Source organism: Equus quagga, chromosome 11 (genome assembly GCF_021613505.1).
Source record: "Equus quagga isolate Etosha38 chromosome 11, UCLA_HA_Equagga_1.0, whole genome shotgun sequence".
NCBI lineage: Eukaryota > Metazoa > Chordata > Mammalia > Perissodactyla > Equidae > Equus > Equus quagga.
This window is the reverse complement of record NC_060277.1, coordinates 12,253,129-12,274,886: the sequence shown is the minus strand read 5'-3', so window position 1 is coordinate 12,274,886 and position 21,758 is coordinate 12,253,129. Positions and strand designations below refer to the sequence as shown.

The 21,758-nt window shown below is 35.5% G+C and overlaps 1 protein-coding gene across 1 annotated transcript in view; it reads left to right on the top strand.

Moving 5' to 3' along the window:
* Positions 1-21,758, top strand: part of NKAIN2 (sodium/potassium transporting ATPase interacting 2) — a 919,670-nt gene that overhangs the window by 493,897 nt on the left and 404,015 nt on the right. The window contains exon 3 of the mRNA XM_046677804.1: positions 3,350-3,430. Coding sequence (XP_046533760.1) covers positions 3,350-3,430 — 81 coding nt within the window. The remainder of the gene's footprint in view (positions 1-3,349; positions 3,431-21,758) is intronic.

The following is a 21,758-nucleotide window of genomic DNA, read 5'->3' as shown; positions in this document are numbered from 1 at the left end:
TAAATACTGTAAAAAAGTAACTCACAAAAGAAGATATAGAAAATGCTTCATACGCACTTATGTAGTTTGCTAAACCAGAAATAAAAACTTATTGTTTTAATTATCTAAGTGAAGAAAGGTTTGTTTTATAAAATGCCATCCATATATCAATGTTGTCATTAATGTTTCAAAAGAGAAAATATTCTAGGGAAGACTATGTGGCATTCAGGAAACAAGTCTAGATTGCAGGTTCAATTAGATGGAGGAGTGTTTTGCATGGGTTATTGTAGAAAGTATATTTTGTAATGTCCTAAGGAGATGAAAATTTGGGAATTACTGCTGTACTACTTAAAAAAGGAGAAGTAATGACATAACATAATCATCGTAATAAAATGGCAACACGTAGTAAGAACTCAAACAGTGACCCCTTTCAAACATTCTGGTGCTCCATCTTCATATAGATTATGTGAACGTGCTACTATTGCTAAGACTATTTTGCATTGGAGGAAACTGGAGTGTAGTGAGACACGTGCCTTCAACGTAGCCACAGAGCTCCTCAGTGACAGAGCCAGACTTTAGGTCCCAAGTTCTTAATCTTTATATGTTATTTATTTGCATGTGACCCATTATCTTACCTATCCTTCCATAAAATTATTAATTTTGGTGACTAAAACATAAATTTTTCAACTTGATATTTTTAACTATTTAAAATATAAACATAACTTTTTAACTATTTAAATATAGCATAATTTATATTTACACATACCCATAAATGCAAGTAACTAAGTGTGAGGGAGAGCTAAATTAACCTGGATGAAAATTCCAAATTCTTATCATGTATTCAATATATAATATTGGAAAAGTGACTATGCTATGTAGACCTCATGGATACAGGTAACATTTCTAATATTTAATGAGCTTAAAATATAATTTCAGTTGGGAAATAGAGAAGCCGCAGCATTGACCTTCTTTAATGCCCCATCAGGATGCACGCCTGCCAGTGACGAATTTTCAGGCATATTTAATATACGTCCTACAGTTTGTTTCCTCAGCTCTTAACAAATATTTCACTCATGCTACTCTTTTGGCTTTTAGTAAATAGTGCTTATTTGGCTCTCCATTTTAAATAAGGTGGGCAAAGTATGTCACTATGAACACAAGACATGATAAAACACTTCAATCAGTCATTGCTTCATTCTATCTTACAGTCACTTAAACCAAGGCACTGGAGATGGTAGGCATTCTTTATTTTTTTCTCACCTTGTTACCCTTAAAGTGGGCCCTAGCACTTCATTACATTTCTAGAACTAAAATCCAAATCTGCTAAACAGTTGCTAGGTCTAGATTTTTAGTTTTTTAAAAAAGTTTTGTGAAATGAATTCACATTTCATAATACTGAGCAAACCTGGATGTCTCATTAGATCTCTGTTCAAGAACTGAAGTTCTCTTCTGCAGCCTGCTCAGCTTCCTGACCCCGTTTCCAGTCCCCAGCCCTGATACAGTCTCTCAAATCCTTTCTGTTGTCTTGGACTCTTTAGTTTTGCCCTCACTGTATTCTCACTGAGCAATGCACATATTCAGCAGTTAGATAAACTCATCCCCTGGAAACCAGCTGAGTCACTATTATTACATTATTATGCATTGTGTCAGTGGGCTCTACTCCTCATACTACATGAATGAGCATAGTGTTCTCATATAAACCAGGTCTTGGAGGGGGGAAAGTGTTCTGCATCCAAAAATAGTAAAATTATCTCCATATTGCTCTTCATTCATTCACTGATTTACAAAATAATTTCTGAGTACCTATTTTGTGTAAGTGCTAAGTTAGCAATTTAGGGATATAAGCATAAATTTTAAAAAGCTCCTTTTCTCAAACACCTTGTCATTGGGTGCTGGATGAAAATATACAAATAATTGGATATAAGATATTTGGAATGATATTAGGGCAAGCAAGGTCTATTGGAGTACTAATCGGGGCTAGGAAGATTCTGATTGGATATCACTCAGAAGGTGATATTTAAATTGACCTGGAAGAAAAATAAAATGTTGCTAGGTGGTCAGAGGAGTACCTAGGGGAAAGAAAAATTATTAAGTGATAAAGGATAACATACAAAATGGCACAGAAGTGAGAAATAGCTTTCCATGTCTGTGGAACAGCAAGTAATCGGATGTGTCTGTAATCCATAATGACTTGAGAGATGAACTGAAACATGTGTCCGAAAAGATAACACGGTACAAGATCAAGGAGGTCCTTGAACTATAAAATAAAGATTTGGGAATTCACTAGATAAAAAAATAAGAGCCATTGGTATTTATTTCTCAGAGAAATGACATAATAGCCTCTTGTCCCATTTTAAAAAATTTCCGCCTGATGTTTTCTTTGTTTACAGCTCCTCCCACCATAGCCCTTCCAACCCCCCCCACCCATTCTATTCGGTAAAGGCCATAAATTAGCTTGCTTCACCTCTTATGGAAGGTGTTTCACCTCTTGTATTAAGCTTTGCAGGACTACTTTTCCTCGGGGTAGTTTAAATACTTCCATCTTCCTTTCTTGTGCTCAGACTATAAATCTTTTGATGATTCTTGTATAATAATCATCTCTTTTCTTATCTCTCTCTCTCACTTGACTTGAATTCAGGAAGACTTGATCATTGGTCTTTGTATCCTTAATGTCTTCCTAGTCTGTTGCCGTCTAGATGCTTAATAAATTTCAGTTGACCAAATGCTCAGAAATGTCTTGGTGAGAAGAATTTGTTGTCAGTGAAGAAAGCACACTGAATAGACAACAGAATAAAATTAGGGATAGTAACTAGATGGTCACTGTGACGGGACATCAGAAGAGGATAAAATAAGAAGGTAAAGAGAGAAATGAAAAAAAAAGACACTAAAGAAAAGAAAGCTGATTAGATAGGACAAAAACATGGGGACGGATTTGAAGATGACCCTAGATAACTTGGAGAAAGGTCGTATGTTATCAAACATGAGGTTGATTTTGCTCAAGGCAGATATGAGTTGTCTTTTTGATGAGTTTTATTTGATCTATCTATTGGAGCATCCACTTTTTTTAGCTGTCTAGAAACTGTAATCATTCCCCTTTAAAACAGAAATGTGGGCTGCTACTTCTTTTGTCTAGAAACCTAAAAACTATCCCTAAGTAAGTTTGAGCTGTAATACTCTAAGAGTCCGTAACGGTGAGAAAAAAATCAACAGAGAGAGAAATCTACATCTCATCCTGTTCCTTAGAAAGAAGCAATATCTAATATTTCCCACTAATCTTAAGATTTGGGTGTTCACAAGTTCAAATCTATTTAAATCCTACTCAGCTGATTCAAAATTAATTATATGTTATTTCTCTCTTGCTTTTCTACAGTATGCTGTCTGGCTAGTCCTCTGGGTTACGTGGAATGTGTTTGTTATCTGCTTCTATTTGGAGGCTGGGGACCTCTCAAAGGTAATTTGCCATCTGATTTGCCTGAGTCATCAGTAGTGTGTTAACAAGCCCCTTGCTAAGTCAGGCAGAGTCCCACCCTGCTCTTGTCACTTAGATGCACCTCGAATGAAGGTAAATTGAAAGATGTCCTCGTCTCAGTCTCTGCATTTCTACTGTCAAAAGTATGTTTTAGTGTGTCACCAAAATGTGCTTTTATTTTTTTAAACAAAACCAGTGTACATATTGATCATTACAGTGACCATGCTGCTGAGTACTTTTAACATATTGACTGCTGAGAGATTTCTGAAGCAGAATAGGCATTTTTTCAAAGATAAAATCCTGAAGATTTTTGAAATCACTTAGTTTGCTTATTACTCTACTAAAGATTTTCCTGACCGGACCCAAATAGCCATGCAATACTTCAAACAATTAATTGATTTTAGTTGAATAAAATTGTTACCAGAGGAATGCTGTTTGTTACATAAATGGATAAAGTAAACATTTGATTCTAAAATAGTTTAGGAAAGACTTAAAATACTTGTTTTTTCATTCAGTTTCTATTGTGTGCTGTCTTCATGTGACTGTGTGTATATTTGTGTGTTTCTGTGTGTGCATTGCTATTAGAATGCCATTACTGTTGAAATAATGTAGTTTTTAGATCTCTAAAATGAGCATCCTTCTTTTACTGGAATGCAGTTAACAGCAAATGAATCAAATGAGACAATGCATTCAAAGCAGTAGGAAATCTTGCTTGAAACGTGAGAGAGTTGCAAGCTTGAAGTAACTTTAAAAAACAGAGATTGCAAAATGTTCTTTTATCTGTCCCTTATTAGAGCAAAATGACCCTGCAAAGACGTTGTCATTTTTAAAACTCAGAGATGATAATCTGCTTTAAAAGAGCTAAAAACTCTCCAGGAACTACTTTGCAGGGCTATATATTTGAAGGGGCGGGGGATGGGAGTCATACAGGAGCTTCATAAAGCACTCCGAGTATTTTCAAGGATGTTTATTTATTATTTAACTGTGCTATGTGGCTCTATATCAAGTATTAAAAATCTTGATTTGTTGTGTTCAATGGCAAATGGTGAAAGATAAAATAAGAGGGTGACATTACAGCAAGAAATAAAGTCTGTGATTTCATGATCAGATTTTGGGCAAGTCCTCACTGTGGCCTTCTGCAAAATCTGCCCTGGTGGATGGCAGATTTTTGTGACTTTTGCAGGGCCTTGTCCTCCACACTCTTGGCAACAGGAAGATGCCGTGATCAATGAAAAGAAATTGTTCGGGTGGCTCTAGAAGGACGCAGACAGGATTGCTGCTTAAAACTCACGTTCCCTCCATGCCAGAAAAGCATACGTGCTTCCCAGGATTTGAATTACTTACCCAATTTATACACCTTGGCTTCTCTATAATCCACTTTGTTCAAAGCAATTCCACAGTACAATGTCTTTTAATGATATTTTCTGTTTTAAATAATCATCTTTAAAACTGGAAGGCAGTTGTTCAGGCATATTGAGTAAAATGATCTAACAGATCAGAGTTTACCTAATATATATAAAAAAAGAGAGAGGTTTGAACCAAGCTGGCTGCACCGATGTTCTGTAATTGTGCTCATTGCTTCACGTGTGGACTGCAGGCACAGAATAAAGCTTGTGATCTCATGGCAGTGGACATGGGCATTGAAACCACAGTGAGGGAACATCCTAAAACATTATAGTTCAAGACAGTTGCAACCCAAATGACTAATTCTTCTAATGGACTCAGGCAGGTAATGACTGTCCTTTGGCAATGAAGCAGTTAAAAATATTTCCTTTTCTTTTCATCTTATAAACCAAGGTTAGGCTCTGCAGAGCACATGAAAATTTAATAATTTCCTTTTAACAAATAATCTAAAGGAAAACCATAAAGGGCAAAGTTATATAGTTTTCCGTATGGGGTTTTTCCTCCCTTACCCATTCAAAGGGTTTGAGAAAGCTGTATTTAAACTTTTTATTTCTTTAGCTTCTGCAACTGTCTCACATTCTTCAAGTAATACAGTGCCAGAAGGAAGCAATGGTGATTGAAAAGCACACAGATATGTGAAAACTCAAAAATAGAACTCCTGAAACTGCTGATAATACTTAGATTACAGAATATAAACTGATTTTTTCTCATCCCACCAAAACAAATAAAATAGTTTGACCATATGAATGGGTCAGTTTGTTTGAGGTTGAGGGAGAAATATGGGAAATAGAATCAGGGAGGAAAATTCAGTGGTCTTCGTCTATGTGAAAGAAAGGTTTATTTCCATAAAACGTTTTGTAAAGAGGTGATTCCTTCGTATTGAATACTGGCCAGAAGAGATAAAAAGTGGTAAAATATTAAGGCAAAGTCTAGTTACATGTTAGAGTTTAGAATTTTGTGTTGTCATTTTTCAGTGTCTTTTCTGCTTTTGCTGCTAAGCTCTCCACCATGTAGTTATGAATGAAAGAGATTAGAGTCATTAACCAACTCAGTGTGTACGTTCAGTGATGAAATGGCTTAATTACTATAATATGATACACAGGACCGAACTGTGTGATGTTCAGTTTTCTTTAAACCCATAGTTGTATAGATCATGTTTTGTTCATCAAAAATTCTGTGTAAATCCAACATTATTATTAAAATATCAATTAATATATTTTAATTATTATCCACATGAAAGTAAAGGAAATTAAAACTAATCAACCAGAGAAACTGCTTTTTAAAAATTTTATGTCAGTGAAATTAACATAATGGGAATGTAATATGAAATGGTACATAATATGATAGCAACACATAAACATATACATTGCATTATAATGTTTTCCACATTATTTACATTAATGGTGTAGATATTAGTGTTGTAACTAAAGATCCTAAGGCATCCTACAGTGTGTTACTTCCTGGGTTGATATTTTAATACATACCCTGCTAAGGAAACAGAGATGACATTAGTCTGTAACCAAAAGTGTCGGCTAACTTTCTAACAATTGCCTTTTAGCATTAAATGTGACCAGGACTATTGGATTAATCGTTTTGAGAATTCATCACATAAATAGTGTTATCGTTCTGTTGTATTATTCTAGGAAGTTGTGATTCCCTTGCTCATATCAAACACAGAGAAATGGGAACTAATCCCAGCTATCAACTGAGTTGAGTTATTTTGAAAAAGAATAGATCTGCTGTTTGTTCTGTAGTAATTTTTGACTTTAAAGTGCATAGCAGAAGGAAAACACATAATATGGTAATTCACCTATTAGGTTCATCACCTGGGAAAATGAAATTTATGAAGTAGTTTTTGAATAGTAATGCACAAGGAAAACATTTGTAGTCTTTTGGTTACCTGCAAAAACCTGTATTTTATTGGATGTGACATAATTGTAAATTACTCTTGGGCTGAAATATTCGAACACTTTTCTTTGTATGACTATTTTGATATCTCAGTTTCTACTTTTGTAATTTGTGGGGCACCATTAGTGAGTGATGCACTTATTTTTAGAGATAAAACAATAAACTTACAGATCATGAAAGAGTAACCAAGAGATTATTTTACACTCAAAACAAGCCAATTTGTTTGTATTTAACCCTTCGAGTCTAGGGTTGCAGATACATATCTCTCAGGCTTCGTTCTATTATCAGAAACCTGTCTAGTTAAACACAGCTAGCCTAAAGCAATTAATTATACTTATTGATATGTATGTTTTACAATGAACATTTTTAATAGCAATATCTAGAAAGCTGTCATATTTTAATAATTTTGTTGGTTGCTTCTGAGATCTAGATATAAGTCTTCATTTAAAAAATTTGATATATAAAAGTGCCATGTAAGAATGTGGCCTATTTAAGCTTTGGGGAATAAAATTGCACTCTTGCAAATGTAAGAGACAGGAAGAAGATAAAACCGGTCATTCACTCTAGGCAATAGGGAAGAAATCCTTAAAACCAGATGCGAGTGCCGTGTAGAATAATGTACTATTGCAACAATCCCAGGTTTATTCTTTCTATTAAAAAAATGTATTATTCATTTAAAAAGAGGTATCCTATACTTGGATATTTTCTGCTCAATGAAATCAGTGCTTGTATCGAAATTTGCTTTTATGATTTCATATGGAAAAAGGTGGTGTGGAGAGACACCTGTTATAATCATTTTTTATTTGAATTAATGCTGTTCTTCAAGAAGTAAAAATATCTATGCAATTACTAATAAACAAAGAATCCTTCTGTAATTGATTTAAGACTAAATTTAACAAATATCAAGAGGACAGTTGATTGGATTCATATATTTTATTTTGCTTTTCTCGCTGTAAAATGTATATAGTCTAAGAAAACTTCAATTAACTGTTACTAAACTAATTGGAAAAATTTTCCTTTCCCAACCATCAAAATAGATTTTGTTTTAGGATGTAGAATAAAGTGTCCTACGTGTTATTAATAATTAAATATAAAGTAATTTTTCCCCAAAATAGAAATGAACCAACCTATTGTAATTTGGTCAAACTGTCACGGCCTCTCTTCTCTTGTTTTCTTTAATAATGTATTGAATTAAACTGCTATTTTTTTACTTCTTCAATTCTCTTTCATTTGCTTAATCTTTCTACTTATTTTTAATACTCCTAAAGTGAGGATTAGGGTCCTTGAAACTTCTTACTTCTCTGTTTACATTCTTTCACTTGAAAATACCATCCACTGTCATAATTTCATCTCTTCACATGTGTCCACCAGATTTACATCTCCAATCCTGAGCTTGTTGCTAAGTTAAAGTCCTACATCTCTAACTTTCCGATGGTGTCATGTCAATCCCATTGTCACCTTAAATTCAGCATATCCAAAAGGATCTATCATCATCCCCAAAGAATCCAGCTTCCTTAATTCACTTCTTACTCAGAGAAGAAAAAAATGCAAAATTCATTTTCAAAAAATGCATAAAAGAGGAAAAGGAATTATTAAGGGGGGGTGTAGGTTATAGAAATCTTTATATATGGACAATGAGATGAAGCAAGGAATGTATATTTTTATTATTTACATAGTGCTTGTGTGTGTGTGTGGGTGCACTGTAAACTTCAAACACCAATAAATCAAAAACAGTAAAGATCTTCCAAAGTAATGGTACTCTGGAAAACTAAGTATCTCAAAGGATGAGTTGACCTTTTGAAGATGCTATACCCTGGGGGCATTTACTGATTCCGGTTGGGGCAGAAAGCTAAGAATCCAGGCTTTGAACCCTTAGAAGGCTATTTCTGGGTATGTATAAATCAGCACAGCTTTAAGGGAGAGGGCCTCAAGCATATGGACAATTTTCTTGTTAGACATTTGATGAATTCCGTGTAAGGCTAAAAATATAAATGGAAAGACTGAAAAGCAGAGTGAAAATTTCTTGGCAGTCTTGCAAACTGGAGATTGAAGATAAGAGGCAGCCTCTACAGAATAAACTAGACTTACAGTTGAGGAACCTGGAGAGTAAGCCAGGAGCAAAGGAAATATACACTAAACATTACGAGGACTAAAATCCAGGCTCAACTCAGCACAGTCCTTGATTGAAATAAGCTGGTCAGCCATCACTTTACCTGCCTAGTTGAGAGAAAAGGGAGACATCTCAAGAGAAAGATATTATGATCTCAGACCTTTACAATGTCTTTATGTCCATGATATCAGGCAATTGAAAATTCCTACACATGCTAACAGAGACAACCACATTACTGAAAGTGAAGAAAAAAATAGACAATTGAGAAAGACCAACAGATGATTCAGATATCAGTAATTACCTGATAAGGACTTAAAAAAAAACAGTATAATGAAGAAAATAATGGGAAACACTGAAGATAATATATTGAAAAATGAAAAATTTACTGTCAGAGAGTTTGGATCTACATAAAGAATCAAATGAAAATTCCAGAAGTGAAAAATATAGTATTTAAAAATAAGAACTCATTAAGGGTGTTTGATAGTAGATTTAAAAGATTAGAAACCAAGATTGGTGAACTGAAGGATGAGTCAATAAAAAGTATCCCAACTGAAGCATGTAGATAGGTTAACAAGTACAAAGAGGAAAGAATAAAAATATAGAAAAGAATGTCAGAAACATATGGGGCTCAGCTTAAGATTCTATACACAACAATTGAGTTCCCAGAAGAAGAAAGATAGAATTGGACAGAAGCAATGTCTGAAGCGATAATGACAGAGAATTTTCCAAAACTGATTAAATACATCAACCCATAGATTTAAGAAGACTTTCAGATCTCAAGTGGACTAAATACCAAGAAAACCACATCCAGGTATAAATTAGTAGCACTGTTGAATATCAAAGAGAAAATCTTAAAAGCCACCAAAGATAAAAGACCCTTTGCCTTTAAAAGAATAGCAAATTTTTTAAAGGATAGCAAACATGTATTTTACTCATATATATGTGAGTAAAAAAATACAAAACCATAGTATTAAAGTTTTTTGGAATTTAAATGTACGTAGAACTAAAATGGATGACAACAATAACACAAAAGGTAGAAGAGAGTTTGCGTTCTAAGTTGCTAGTATTATCATGGAAATTGTAAAGGTAATATTTATATTTAGGTTATGATATTCCAAGGGTTAATAATTTCTAGTGTATGACTAAAAGAAAGCATAGCTACCAAATAGCAACTATAGATGAAAAAATTAAATAATAGAAATAATCGATTAATCCAAATGAAACAAGGAAAGGAGAAAAACAACAAAAAGCAGAGAGGTCAACAAGAAACAAATACCAAGATGGATGCTATAATCCCAAATATATCAATAATTACACTAAATGTAAGTAAACTAAATACTCCAGTTAAAAGACTAAGATTGTCAGTCTGGATAAAGACACAAAACCCAATCATATGTTGGCTATAAGAGATACACCTTAAATATAAGGATTTAGATTAAAAAGTTAAGAAAAAGTAGAAAATATTTGTCATGTAAACATACACCCAAAAAATGATGTAATAATTCTATATCAGTCAAGGTAGTATTTAAGGCAAGAAGCATTATGAAAAATAAAAATGGTATGCCACAATGAGAAAAAAGTCAACCCATATGAAGATACTGCAAGCAGTACTGCCTGAATAAAATAATATAACTTTGATGTATATAAAGCAAAAATTAACAGAATTAAGGGGAGAAATAGCCATATCCACAATCACAGTGGGAGATTTTTAACACTCCTCTCTGAATACATCAATCAGATCAAAATTCAAAAAGGATATAGAGTATCTACACAACACAATTGCAAATTTAATCTAATTGACTTACATAGAACATTACACCAAACAGTAAAAGAATACATATTATTTTCAAAGGCATATAGAACATTCAATCATAAAATGATTCAAAACATAGAATGGTCAAAATATAGACTGATTTGCAATCTGACCACTATGGAATTAAGCTAAAAAACCAGCAGCCTCTTATAAATTAAGCAATACAATTCTAGATAGCCTCTGGGCCCAATAGGTTGTAATGATCAGAATATATTTTGAAGTGATAAAATCTTGGGAGCATGAAGCTAAAGAGGTGCTTAGAGTAAAATATATGACCTTACATGGAGATATCAAAAGAGAGGAAGTGCTGAAAATCAATGATCTAAGTTTCCGTATCCAGAAATTAGCAAAGGAACAGCAAATGAAACCCCCCCCCCAAAAAATAGAAGGATTGAAATAGTGAAGATAAGAGTAGAACTCAATGAACGTACAACAGGAAAAAAAAAAATCAATAAAGCCAAATTTTTCTTTAAAAATGTTAATAAAATTGATAAAAAGTCTATCAAGAGAGATCAAGGGAAAAAATAAGAAAAAATACATTTTACTAATATCACAAAGGACCCTACAGATTAGATAGTGAGACAAAGAGTATATTATAAACAAGATTAAGCCAATATATTTGATAATCAAGATAGCACGGACAAATTCTTTGGAAAATACAACTTGAAATAAATTAAAAACCTGAATAGTCTTTTATTCATTAAATACATTGAATCATTAATCAAAACCTTTGACAGGAAAAAAAAATCACCTCATCTCCACATGGCTTCACTAGTGAATTCTTAAAAATATTTAAGAATGTTGTAATACAAATCTTACACAAACTCTTTCAAAGAGTAAAGTGGGAATGCCTCCATCTCATTTTATGAGACCAGAAAACATTGCTTTTTGGAGGTAGGTGTGATTGTCAAATGACCTACAGATTACTGAATTAAAATCTAATAATGTAAACAAGAATAAAGAAAAAATGCTAAATATCTCCCCATAACTATATAATTATATATTATTTCCAGACTACATTGTAATATTTATTTATATTTCCATCTCTCCTACTAAACTTCAGTTTGCTAAAAGGTCATATGTTATCATCATTATTCAGGAGACTGTCACTGAGCTGCCATACAGCAGCAAGGAATTATAGAATCAAGAGCATTTTTAGATATTTATAAATAAGCCCATCTGATACATCATAAAACAAATGCAACAAGTTGCTCTTATCGATATATTCTAATAATTTCTTTAGTTAACTGTCCCTTCTCCAATGTGTGATAATGTTTTATTCATTCCCAAGAGTGAAGGAAATGTCAGACACGCGAACAATGCCATTGGAATGAAATCAAATCCTAAGAGAGTGGATTTCAGTAACTGAATAGCTCCACCAAAGAAAGTTGCTAGAGGCATTCCTTTCTACTCCGCTAGCGCATGCATAACAGAATCTACATCTCTCAGGGCTGGCCCAGTGCTCTGTGGTGGTAGCAAGCACAAAGAAAGTAATCCAAGCAGCTGGCTACCTAGATCAGTCCTTTTCAAGATTCATTTCACAGTTCTCCTGTATCCTCTAATAGTTGAGTGGCTTTCTCTGTATCTATAAGAATTAGACGGCACATATAGTTTCCATGGCTCTAGTAAATTAACTGCTCTAATTTGTACTTTGTTACTTTCATGTCTTTCCCTCGTGCTGGTTCCCCCTCCAAATGTCCCTCTGAGTGTGAAGAACCCTATCCTTTCTTTTGTGGGGCTTAAAGTAGTCTTGGACATTGAAAGGAGGAGCTTCCACATAGAATAATCCCCATGAGCATTAGCAAAATCTTGGGCATGAGCAAGCATTATTTCTGCTGTGTGATTCTGAGGCATCATGCATGTAAAATGTTGGTAGAAGGTCCTCCCAGAGAGCAATAAGAACAGGCATTCTGAGAAGTTCCCTGGAACAGCAGAATGGTCTTCAGGTGTTGATTTGACTCCTTTGGGTCTCTAGGCTGCTGGCAAAGTTCAATATGACAGCCTCAGAATGCTGACTCAGCTGCTCTCCACATTGACCAGTCCCTGCTCCCCATTCAAAGGCACACCCTGTCCCAGGACTCCAACTTCTCCTACTCCATTCTCTCTACATTTGGACTTGTATGGTCTTATCTATCCTTTTTCCAATCTGTTATTAACAAATACACTATGTGCCGTTTTCCTTACCCAATCTTTCTTTTTCAGTAACCTTTTATTTCCTCTTATAAATCAAAAGCTTTGCTTTCAAAGCTATTATTTCTGACGTGGACTTTGAGAGTCTCTTTTGGAAGACAAAAATAAAAATTCAAGCACTAACCATTAATTTTTGCATTCCTACTAAAACAATGGTAATTCTCTGAGCAATAAGGATGCCGCTGACTCACTAGGCAAAGTATGCAAAAAGTGAGCATGAAAAATAAAGGCACAGAGATTAATATTCCAGGATAATATCCTGCTGGAAATTTTAAAAAAGCAGATAGAAACATAGTCTAAGCAATTGCCATTCCTGTTCTCTAAAGCCTGGTTTGTAGAGATCATCCTAAAACAGCAATTTTTACTGTGTGCCAAATTAAAACAGCCATGCTTATTATTTGCAGAGTCATGTAGAAATACAAGAATATGTTTGCATTAAGAGTTCCATGGCTTTAAATTTAGAAACACTTGAATTTTTTAAAAAATTGAAAACCACTACATTTTTTTTACAATCTTGGAATAGTTGGTCCAGATTAGAATAATCTCATATTAACTGGGCCCTAAATTCCTGAAGTAGTTGCAGAAGTTACTTGAAAATTATATCCGATCCAGCATAGTCCACCCCAGCCTGTAGTGTTCCCTCAGTCGGTGTTAACCTTGTCAAAATCACCCCCTTCACTGTAGGCCATCACCCTACCATGACTCCTGGAACTCATTTGGAAACTAAATTGGGATCGGCACTTGCCAAATTAGCTTTGGAGGGCAGAATGTCAATCTCTTTGAGGAATCACTCAGGGATAGTTGGTGCTTTGATGAACTATGGGAAATTGCATAAAAATACAGCTCAAGGGATATTAAATAGTGAAATAAATCCATTTTCTCTCCTTCTAGCATCCAGGGTTATTTGGCCAGAAAGAGCAAATAAGTGATATTTTCCATGCCTTTCATATGATAGCAAACCTTCTCTATTCCCACCTATGCTTAAAATTTACATTACAAATGCAGCTGGACCCTTGGATTAGCAGTTCAGTACACTATAGGTAACCAGGGAACACTGTTCAGTAAATACTTTTGTTAGACGTAAAGCAATGCCAAAAAAATGAGACTTTCTAAATTTCTCTGCTGATTGAGAACTGTATGAGGAAATTTTGAAATATTTAAGTTGTTTTACTTTCCAACATAGCACTTAAGTGTTACTCCCCTCCTCCTCTTTAAAGATTTATTTCTGACATTTAATAAAGCAAAATGTGTACACAGCCTGATGCAACCAAAAAAGCAGCTTAGAAGGGTAAAAAGAGGAGGAGGACTCACTAATAAACAGCCATTTATAGAATTATAATTAGTTTTCTTTTCCTTCGTTAGCTCATGTAACCTGCTAGAGGAATGAGTCGAATGGTAATTGCAGAACTCCAGGGTTTTCACACTCATAGGTAGTATAACATATAAAACTGAAGTAATTAGGAGATATTTCAAGAAATGTCATCTTTTTCATAGTGTAAAATCTAGGCATTTTGTAGCAGAGTAGCTGCATTGATACTAGAGGGGCACTCTGTCCCTTTTCCACTCTGAAAGAAAAATCTCTAGTGACAGGTCCTCAAATCTTTTATTTGAATCACAAGTGAAAATGAGTTTGGTGCTCTCAATTAGTCCCAAGAGGGGAACCAATATCACACAATTTGGCATACTCTACAATTGCTCCTGAAGAGATAGGTAGCTAGCTACACACTCGGAAGGGTTGTGACCCTCCTGGGGGTGCACCGCATGCACTAGATTCATCAGGCAGCCCGTAAAATGTATGGACTCAAGCTTTTGCACTCCGATTTTATGAGCACTAAAATTAATCCATTAAGCATTTTGTACACCCAGACCCCCACTACTTGCTTTTTAATGCGTTTATAGTCTGTTAACTGTGGCATCATAGTGCGCAGCGTAATAAGTCCAATTCTTCTTGTTTTTTTGCTTCCTGTTTCCTTCTTCTCAATGAAAACAAAAAAAGATAGCTAAGTTTAATATTGCCAAATAGCCAAATAATTAATGCTTCTGGATATTTTTTTCTCTTTGAATTAATGCCTCAGAAAATGGAAAGCCAGAAGCACAGTTTTGAAAACAAGGATAGCAAAATATTATTTAATAGATATAACGATGTAAATGTACTGTGCAAACACCATAAAGTATTAACTGCTTATGGAATAATGAGAAAAGAGTATTTCAGAGAAATCTTCTAATTCTGGAAAGATAGGCCCTCAGTCTGTGACTAATGCCGTCATTTATTAAGAATGCAAGTTGTAATAGCTTTATGGGTTTCTTTTAGGGAAATGAAAAAAAGAACATTGTAAATGTGATTTATAAGGGTTATAACATTTTCCAGGTTTAGATCACTTTCCTGATTGTAAGCATTTTATTTTCTGAATGATTCCATTCTCTTGAGTATTGCATGAGATCAAAATCTCTCTTCAGGGGCACAAGTAACATGATCCCATTTGGAAAACACTATCAAACAATCAAGCTGAAATGCAAAGGAAACACAAACCCTAGTATTTTCCCTGACGACTATAGAATTACTAAATCTGAAGACATATGAAGATTGAAAAAGGAGGGGAATAAAATAATTGCATATTCAGAAAAACGGAGAAACTGGAATGGTTTGGCTGATAAACTTATTGGTACAGAAAGCTCTCATGACACAATAATATAAATGATCACACAAAATATTATTAATGGGGGAAATTTGGCTTCAGAGTTTCATGTTCTCACAGGATATTTTGTAATCTAAGTCATTATTTGACCATGTTTTTGGCCAAATGTCAAGTAGTATTCTCCCGGAATGTGTTAAAAGGAAAAACAACATGAAAAGACAATACTTTGAGCAGCCAAGGCAGGCCCTCTGTCTGTGAGGTCTGCCACTCCTCCGATCTCCAGGGTCTGTTCGATCTGCGTTTAATTTTCCTGCAGCTGTCCACTGATGTGAGGAGCTTGCCCTTCCCCGAGAGAGGAAAGCCACTCTTTCAAACTCACTCGGATTACTGTCCTCAGGATTTTTAATGATTTTTCGTTTGTTTATTTTAATTAATAAACTGCCTTAAAAGTAAGGAAACTCGTTTACTTCAGGCTGATATGTTCTCTCTAGGAAAACGTATTTACACATTTTGGAAAACATTAAAAAGTAGGTTAACATTAATAAAAACAAATCACCATAATTGGTGACTTTACATTTAATTTTCCTGTATTTTCAAAGTATATCCTTAGTTTATGTGTCAAAATTATATCCATCTTAATCATTGGCAAATACTATTCTTCATCATCATTCTAATTCTTGTTCAGTTTTTTATTTATATATCTTATAAATATGCTTCACTAAAAACCTAAATTTTAACTTTGTTAACAATATTTGAACAGTATAGATTGATGTTCATATTTAAAGTTCACTTAAAACCATGTAAAATAACTCCTAATTTTTCTCAGCTGTCTGAAAATATATGGAATTTGGACATTATTTTAAGCATAATAAGACTTGGAATAGGGTAAGAATGATACAGTATAATTTCTATTTATAAAATATCACCATGACTGTTGTGAATATATTCTGTAGAGGGACAGGAGTAGAACAAAGAAAATCCGTTTGGATACTTTTGCGTCTAAATGATGGATGCTTTTGGCTTGGATTGAGGAGATAGCAGTGGAGATAGTAAAAACTATGTATGTGGATGCCATTTAAGGTTATATCTAGTTATATTTCCCATATTGTATGAGGTTAGGGCAACAGGACTTGCTAATGTCCTGGATGTGGGATGTAGGAAGAGAATGATCGGGTTTCCTCCTAGGCTAATAGCCTGAGCCATTAGGAGAATTAGCTGTTTACATTTATCGAGCTGGGAGCAGACATGGGACAGATTTGGGAAAGGAGGAGGGGTATGTGAGCAGAACCAGTTGCTCTATTTTGTCCACATCCTATCTGAGCTGCCCATTAGACATCCCAAGCAATTCTGTCAAATAGACAGTAAGATATGTGAGTCTTGCATTCCATTCAAAAGAGCTTTTGAGCAGTAGACATAAATTTGAGTCATCAGTATCTAAATGGAGTTTAAAGGCCCACGAAAGACTGAGATCTCTTAGGGAAGACACAGAGAGAAAGGAAGAGAGTTGAGAACTGTGCCTTGGGATCTACAAGGTCTGGAAGAAGAGGGCCAGGAAAGGAGGCTAAGGACCATAATGGACTGTGAAGCAGGAAGAAAGCCAGGAGACTAGCGTCTGAGAGGGTAGGTTAAAAAGACTTACGGTGGAGGGATGATAAATTGTGACAAGAATGAGGATTGAAAACTTAATATCAAATATGACAAAGTGGAAGTTATTGTTGACTTTGAAAAAAGTGATTTCAATGGCGAAATAGTAAAGAAAGCTTTATTAAATGAGCTGAAGTACAAAAATGAAGACAGTGAATAAAGTCAGCTTCTTCAAGGACTGTTGCTGTAAAAAGCAGAGAAATAAGGCTGTAGCGAAAGAGACTTAGGGCAGTAGAGGGAGGTTGGTTTGTTTTTATATGTTGTGTTGAAGGCAGGCATTGGAGCATGTCAGTATGGTGGTGGAAGCAATCTAGTGAGAGGAAGAAACTCATGGTGTAGGAGCAAAGTTCCTGGGTGAAGACGGGGTCTGGTGCTGAAGTGGAGGGCTTGACCTTGGCTAGGAACAGTTTATCTGTTGCAAGGAGAAAATGCAGAACCAATGGGTATAAATGCAGGCAGACTGATAGATTTAGTGGTGAGACAGTAAAGAACCCCTCTTTTAAATGCTCCAATATGCTTCCATAAAATAAGGAGTGTGAGTCATCAGGTTGAGTGGTAAAAGGATAAAGAGTCAGGGTTTTGAAAAAAAAAAGAGGAAAGTGTATATGAATGGAGTGACCCACGAGAATGAACTTAACATTGATTTTCTAATAACAGTGATACAAATGTGCTGAGCCATCAACATGCTTGCCAAGTGTGACTTATGACCTATGGAACTCATGGATGTCTGCTAGTTAGGTTGAGCCGCAGTGCTGTAAGCCAACACAGCCATTCTCCTGTAACTGTTACCACATCAGCATTCATGCTCTTTCGAACCAATTAAGCAAATCAGACTCAGAGAACTGACTACTGAATAAGATTATTTAGCATCAGTTTTCTTTGTTGGTTCCTTATATGCAAGGTTTTAAGTTTTGTTTGTTTTTACACAAGTTATTAGTAATTAAAAGGCAACTTTAAAGTGTCCTGTCATAGATGTAATTAGAAATTGGGAGAAAGTGTTACATGCAAAGATGTAAAAGCATTATATATTAGGGGAAAATATCTGGTAATGACCTAAATATCCAACAGTAAGACAATAGTTAAATAAGTTATGATATATTCATATGTAGCTTATTTTACAGTCCTTTTAAAATCATAAAAATAATTCTAAAACTGTAGTAATAAAGATAATTCTGTAAGAAAGCATTTACCCAATGGCATGCAGGGCACTGAGATGATTTCTGCCAGACTCCCCAGATCCTTCCTGCCCCTCTTCACCTTGCAGACTTCTCTCCAGCCTGCTCCCTTCTGCTACCTCTCGACCCTCCGACGCCTTTCTTGTCTCAGTTCCCTGTTACATGTGATTTCCTCTGCCCGGACCCTTGTTCCTCAGACATTCTCATGACCACAACTCCTCTTCATGTAGGTCTCCAGTTAAGGGTTACCTCTTCAAAAGGTTCTTCTTAGAGTATTCTATCTAAAATGACTGCTCCAGCTTTCACTCCTTTTACCTATCTCTACTTCTAATCATAGCACTTATCATAGTCTGGCCTTACTTTTTACATTCATTTGTTCACTTGTATAATGTCTGTCTCTCCTGTGAAAGCAGGGGCTTTGTTTTTTATCTGTTTCTTCTAAGCACTGACAACAGTGTCAGCAGGTGCTCACCATATATCTGTTACATAAACAGATTAATGATTTGATTAATTGTATGAATGAATGCCTTAAATAAATATTTCATTAAAATGAACTAATGAAGTAATAACGTTTTAATAACTTGTATAAAGATATAGCTGTGCTTTGAGATCTGCTTTTGCTCATCCAGAAAGATTTCGCTTCATTTAGGTATCAGTAACTACCCCGAAAGAACCAGCACAGACTCGACACAACAGATGAAGACTCAAACCAGAAAAATATTGAGGTAGAGCAGATGGAAATCGGAAAAGTGGCTCCCCATTCAGCCAGAGTAATTATATTCTCTTTTAGCTTCTAAGTATCATTCATGAGAAGCTCATGAGAAGAGGTAGTTGATACCATTGTCTTCTCCAGGAAGCGAAAAGGATACAGAATTTAGAAAGAAAGGGGAGAAGGACATTTCTAAATGAAGATGCAGAGAAATTTCCAGTCAGAATAAACACATCTATTGACAGAGTATGACTCCCAGACCTCCCTCAAGAACCAGATGGCTCAAAAACGCTAACCCAGGCCTGCCTTATATTTTGTCTAGAGCATAATCTCTAGGTTAAGCCTTTGCTGTTGGTTCAAATATACACCCCTGAGAGATATAATATCTGAGGGCGCCTGTGTGGAGCTTCCACTGGAGTAGCAATGTAGAATGTAAGGGAAGATTCCAATTGTAGGTAGCCAGAAAGGCCATAGGAGCAAGGAACAGTTTTGAGATTTGAAGTTTTTGGATGGGAAGGACACTGCAGAAGAATTGAGATTTGAGAGGCCCCTATTTAGACATATAATGCTGCTTAAAAGAAAAAAGTTACAAATTGACAACTCTGACTGAAACCAGCCCTGCTAAAACACATCCATAACCAGTTCCTTTTAGCCCCATGCACACATGCGAAGACACAGAAAATGATTTCTTTTCAGCCGAGTGTGAGTGAATGAGATTTGTAAAATGGCTGCTTGGTGAGATTATTGTAGTGCACTTGATTCACAATTTTTACAGTAAAGACCATAAGTTGTTTTTGCTCTATGTTTATTTTTCAGTTTGAATAATGCAAAATGTTTTTATTAAAAAAAAATAGGCAAATGTTAAGCAGACAGAACCCCATAGCGTGAAATACATTAGTACATTAAAGATTGCATTAAATCTGTCCTACAGGGAGAATTAGCCCTGAATCTATGCACCATATTTCCCCAAAGCAACTTTAATTTGATCCGTATTTCTAAATTTAAAAGTTTTCTCTCTTTACTAAATCGGAGAACATATGACAGGATTAAACTTTCTCGTATCAGTGCCTTTGTTTAACTTTACCCCACATTTCAATGTCTTCTTCACACCCAGCCCCAATCTTCCCAAAATAAGACAGAATAATGTGATGCTTCTTAGAACCATGTGAGTTTTTTTGAATTATTTTTCTAATGTTAGTAAATAAAATTTATCTTACTTTGACTTTTAGTCCTTCATGGGAAAATGACATAAAAATCAATGCTATTAATGATGTTTGTTTTTATTAGAAGTGTCCTAATTTATAAAAGAAGACATTTTGCCTTTAAAATGGATCTGTTGGTTAAATTTGACCATACTTCCCGACAAATTAACTTCTTGATCAACAAATTGTTCTCAGTGAAGGAACTTTGGTATTGCCAGCACTGTTGATGGATGCTTGGTACACAACATTATAATATGTTATCCATTTAATATGGATTCTGGATTACAAATAAAGTTTCCTGATCTATGGAACCAGCAAAATGTTGTTTTAATGAGGAGTTTAATACCATACCTTCTAGATGGAAAAATATAGTATCACTAAAAACAGGTGTCATTCAATGTCAGTGCAGTCTTTGACATTGGATACTTTAAAACGGTATTCTAAAAATCTTCGGATTTTGTCATTTACCAGTATTCAATCATCGCTATCCTCCTTTCTTCCATTCTTCTTTCCTTCCTTTCTTTCTTTCAGCAAATATTTTTGAGCATCAATTGTCTGCCCTGGGCCAAGGGTCACGGCGGTGAGCAAGCCAGACTCAGGTCTTCTGCACATGCTTTCTAAAGTCTAGCAGCGAAGACAGGGAGTTAAAACGTATTTGCAATGATGTGCGATGAGTATAATGATAAAGCATGTGCAAGAAGGAAATTGCTTTGGGACCTCACTGAAGTTCAGGGAAAGATGCTAAGATCTCTTCCTTTGAGGCTCCAGCCTCCTCTCTTTTACATATCTGGAGTTGCCAGTGCCTTCTAGAATCTCAAGAGGGAAGAGTCGGGCTTATTTGAACCCTGCCACATGTATCAACTATGCTGGCTGGTGGATATGATCTGAATCCCAGAAGTTGAGTGAAATTTCCAGTCCCTGTGGACACTATCAGTGCCAATGTGACTTCTTGCTCCAATAGCAGTTAGTTACACTTACTAAAGGGCATCCAGCTACACTGGCCAAACCCTTCAGGATAATTTTTTAGTTCATAACCAAGCTTCTTGCACAAGCCCTGGAACCCTCTTGGACGGTGGGGAAGGAAATGGTGAGGCAGCTGCAATTTGGATTGTGGTGCTACAGAGCTGCGGGGTTTTGGAGTCCTGTTCAGTTAAAGAATGAGGCAGCGATGAGCCTCTCCAACTAGGGGTGCAGGCTGTGGGGCAGTGAGGCCCTCCTCATGAGGTGAGAGAGCTTATGAGTCCTTCTCCAGAAAGTGTGAAACCCTTCGTGAACCCAGCGATAGCTGAGTCACTCTGATTTAGTACAAGCTACAGGGAAGGAGTGTGTTACCAGGCTTGGAGGGCTGCCCCTCAAGGTCAATTCTGGAGTGCAGTGGGGAAGGCTGAGACCTCTAGTCTGCCTGCCAGCATGGGTACTGGAGTAGACAAACTGATTCTACAGGGAAAGCAATATCTCAGCTATGCTTGGTGGAAATTCCTCACACTCTAATAGGCCCAAGACCCAAACAATAGAAGGC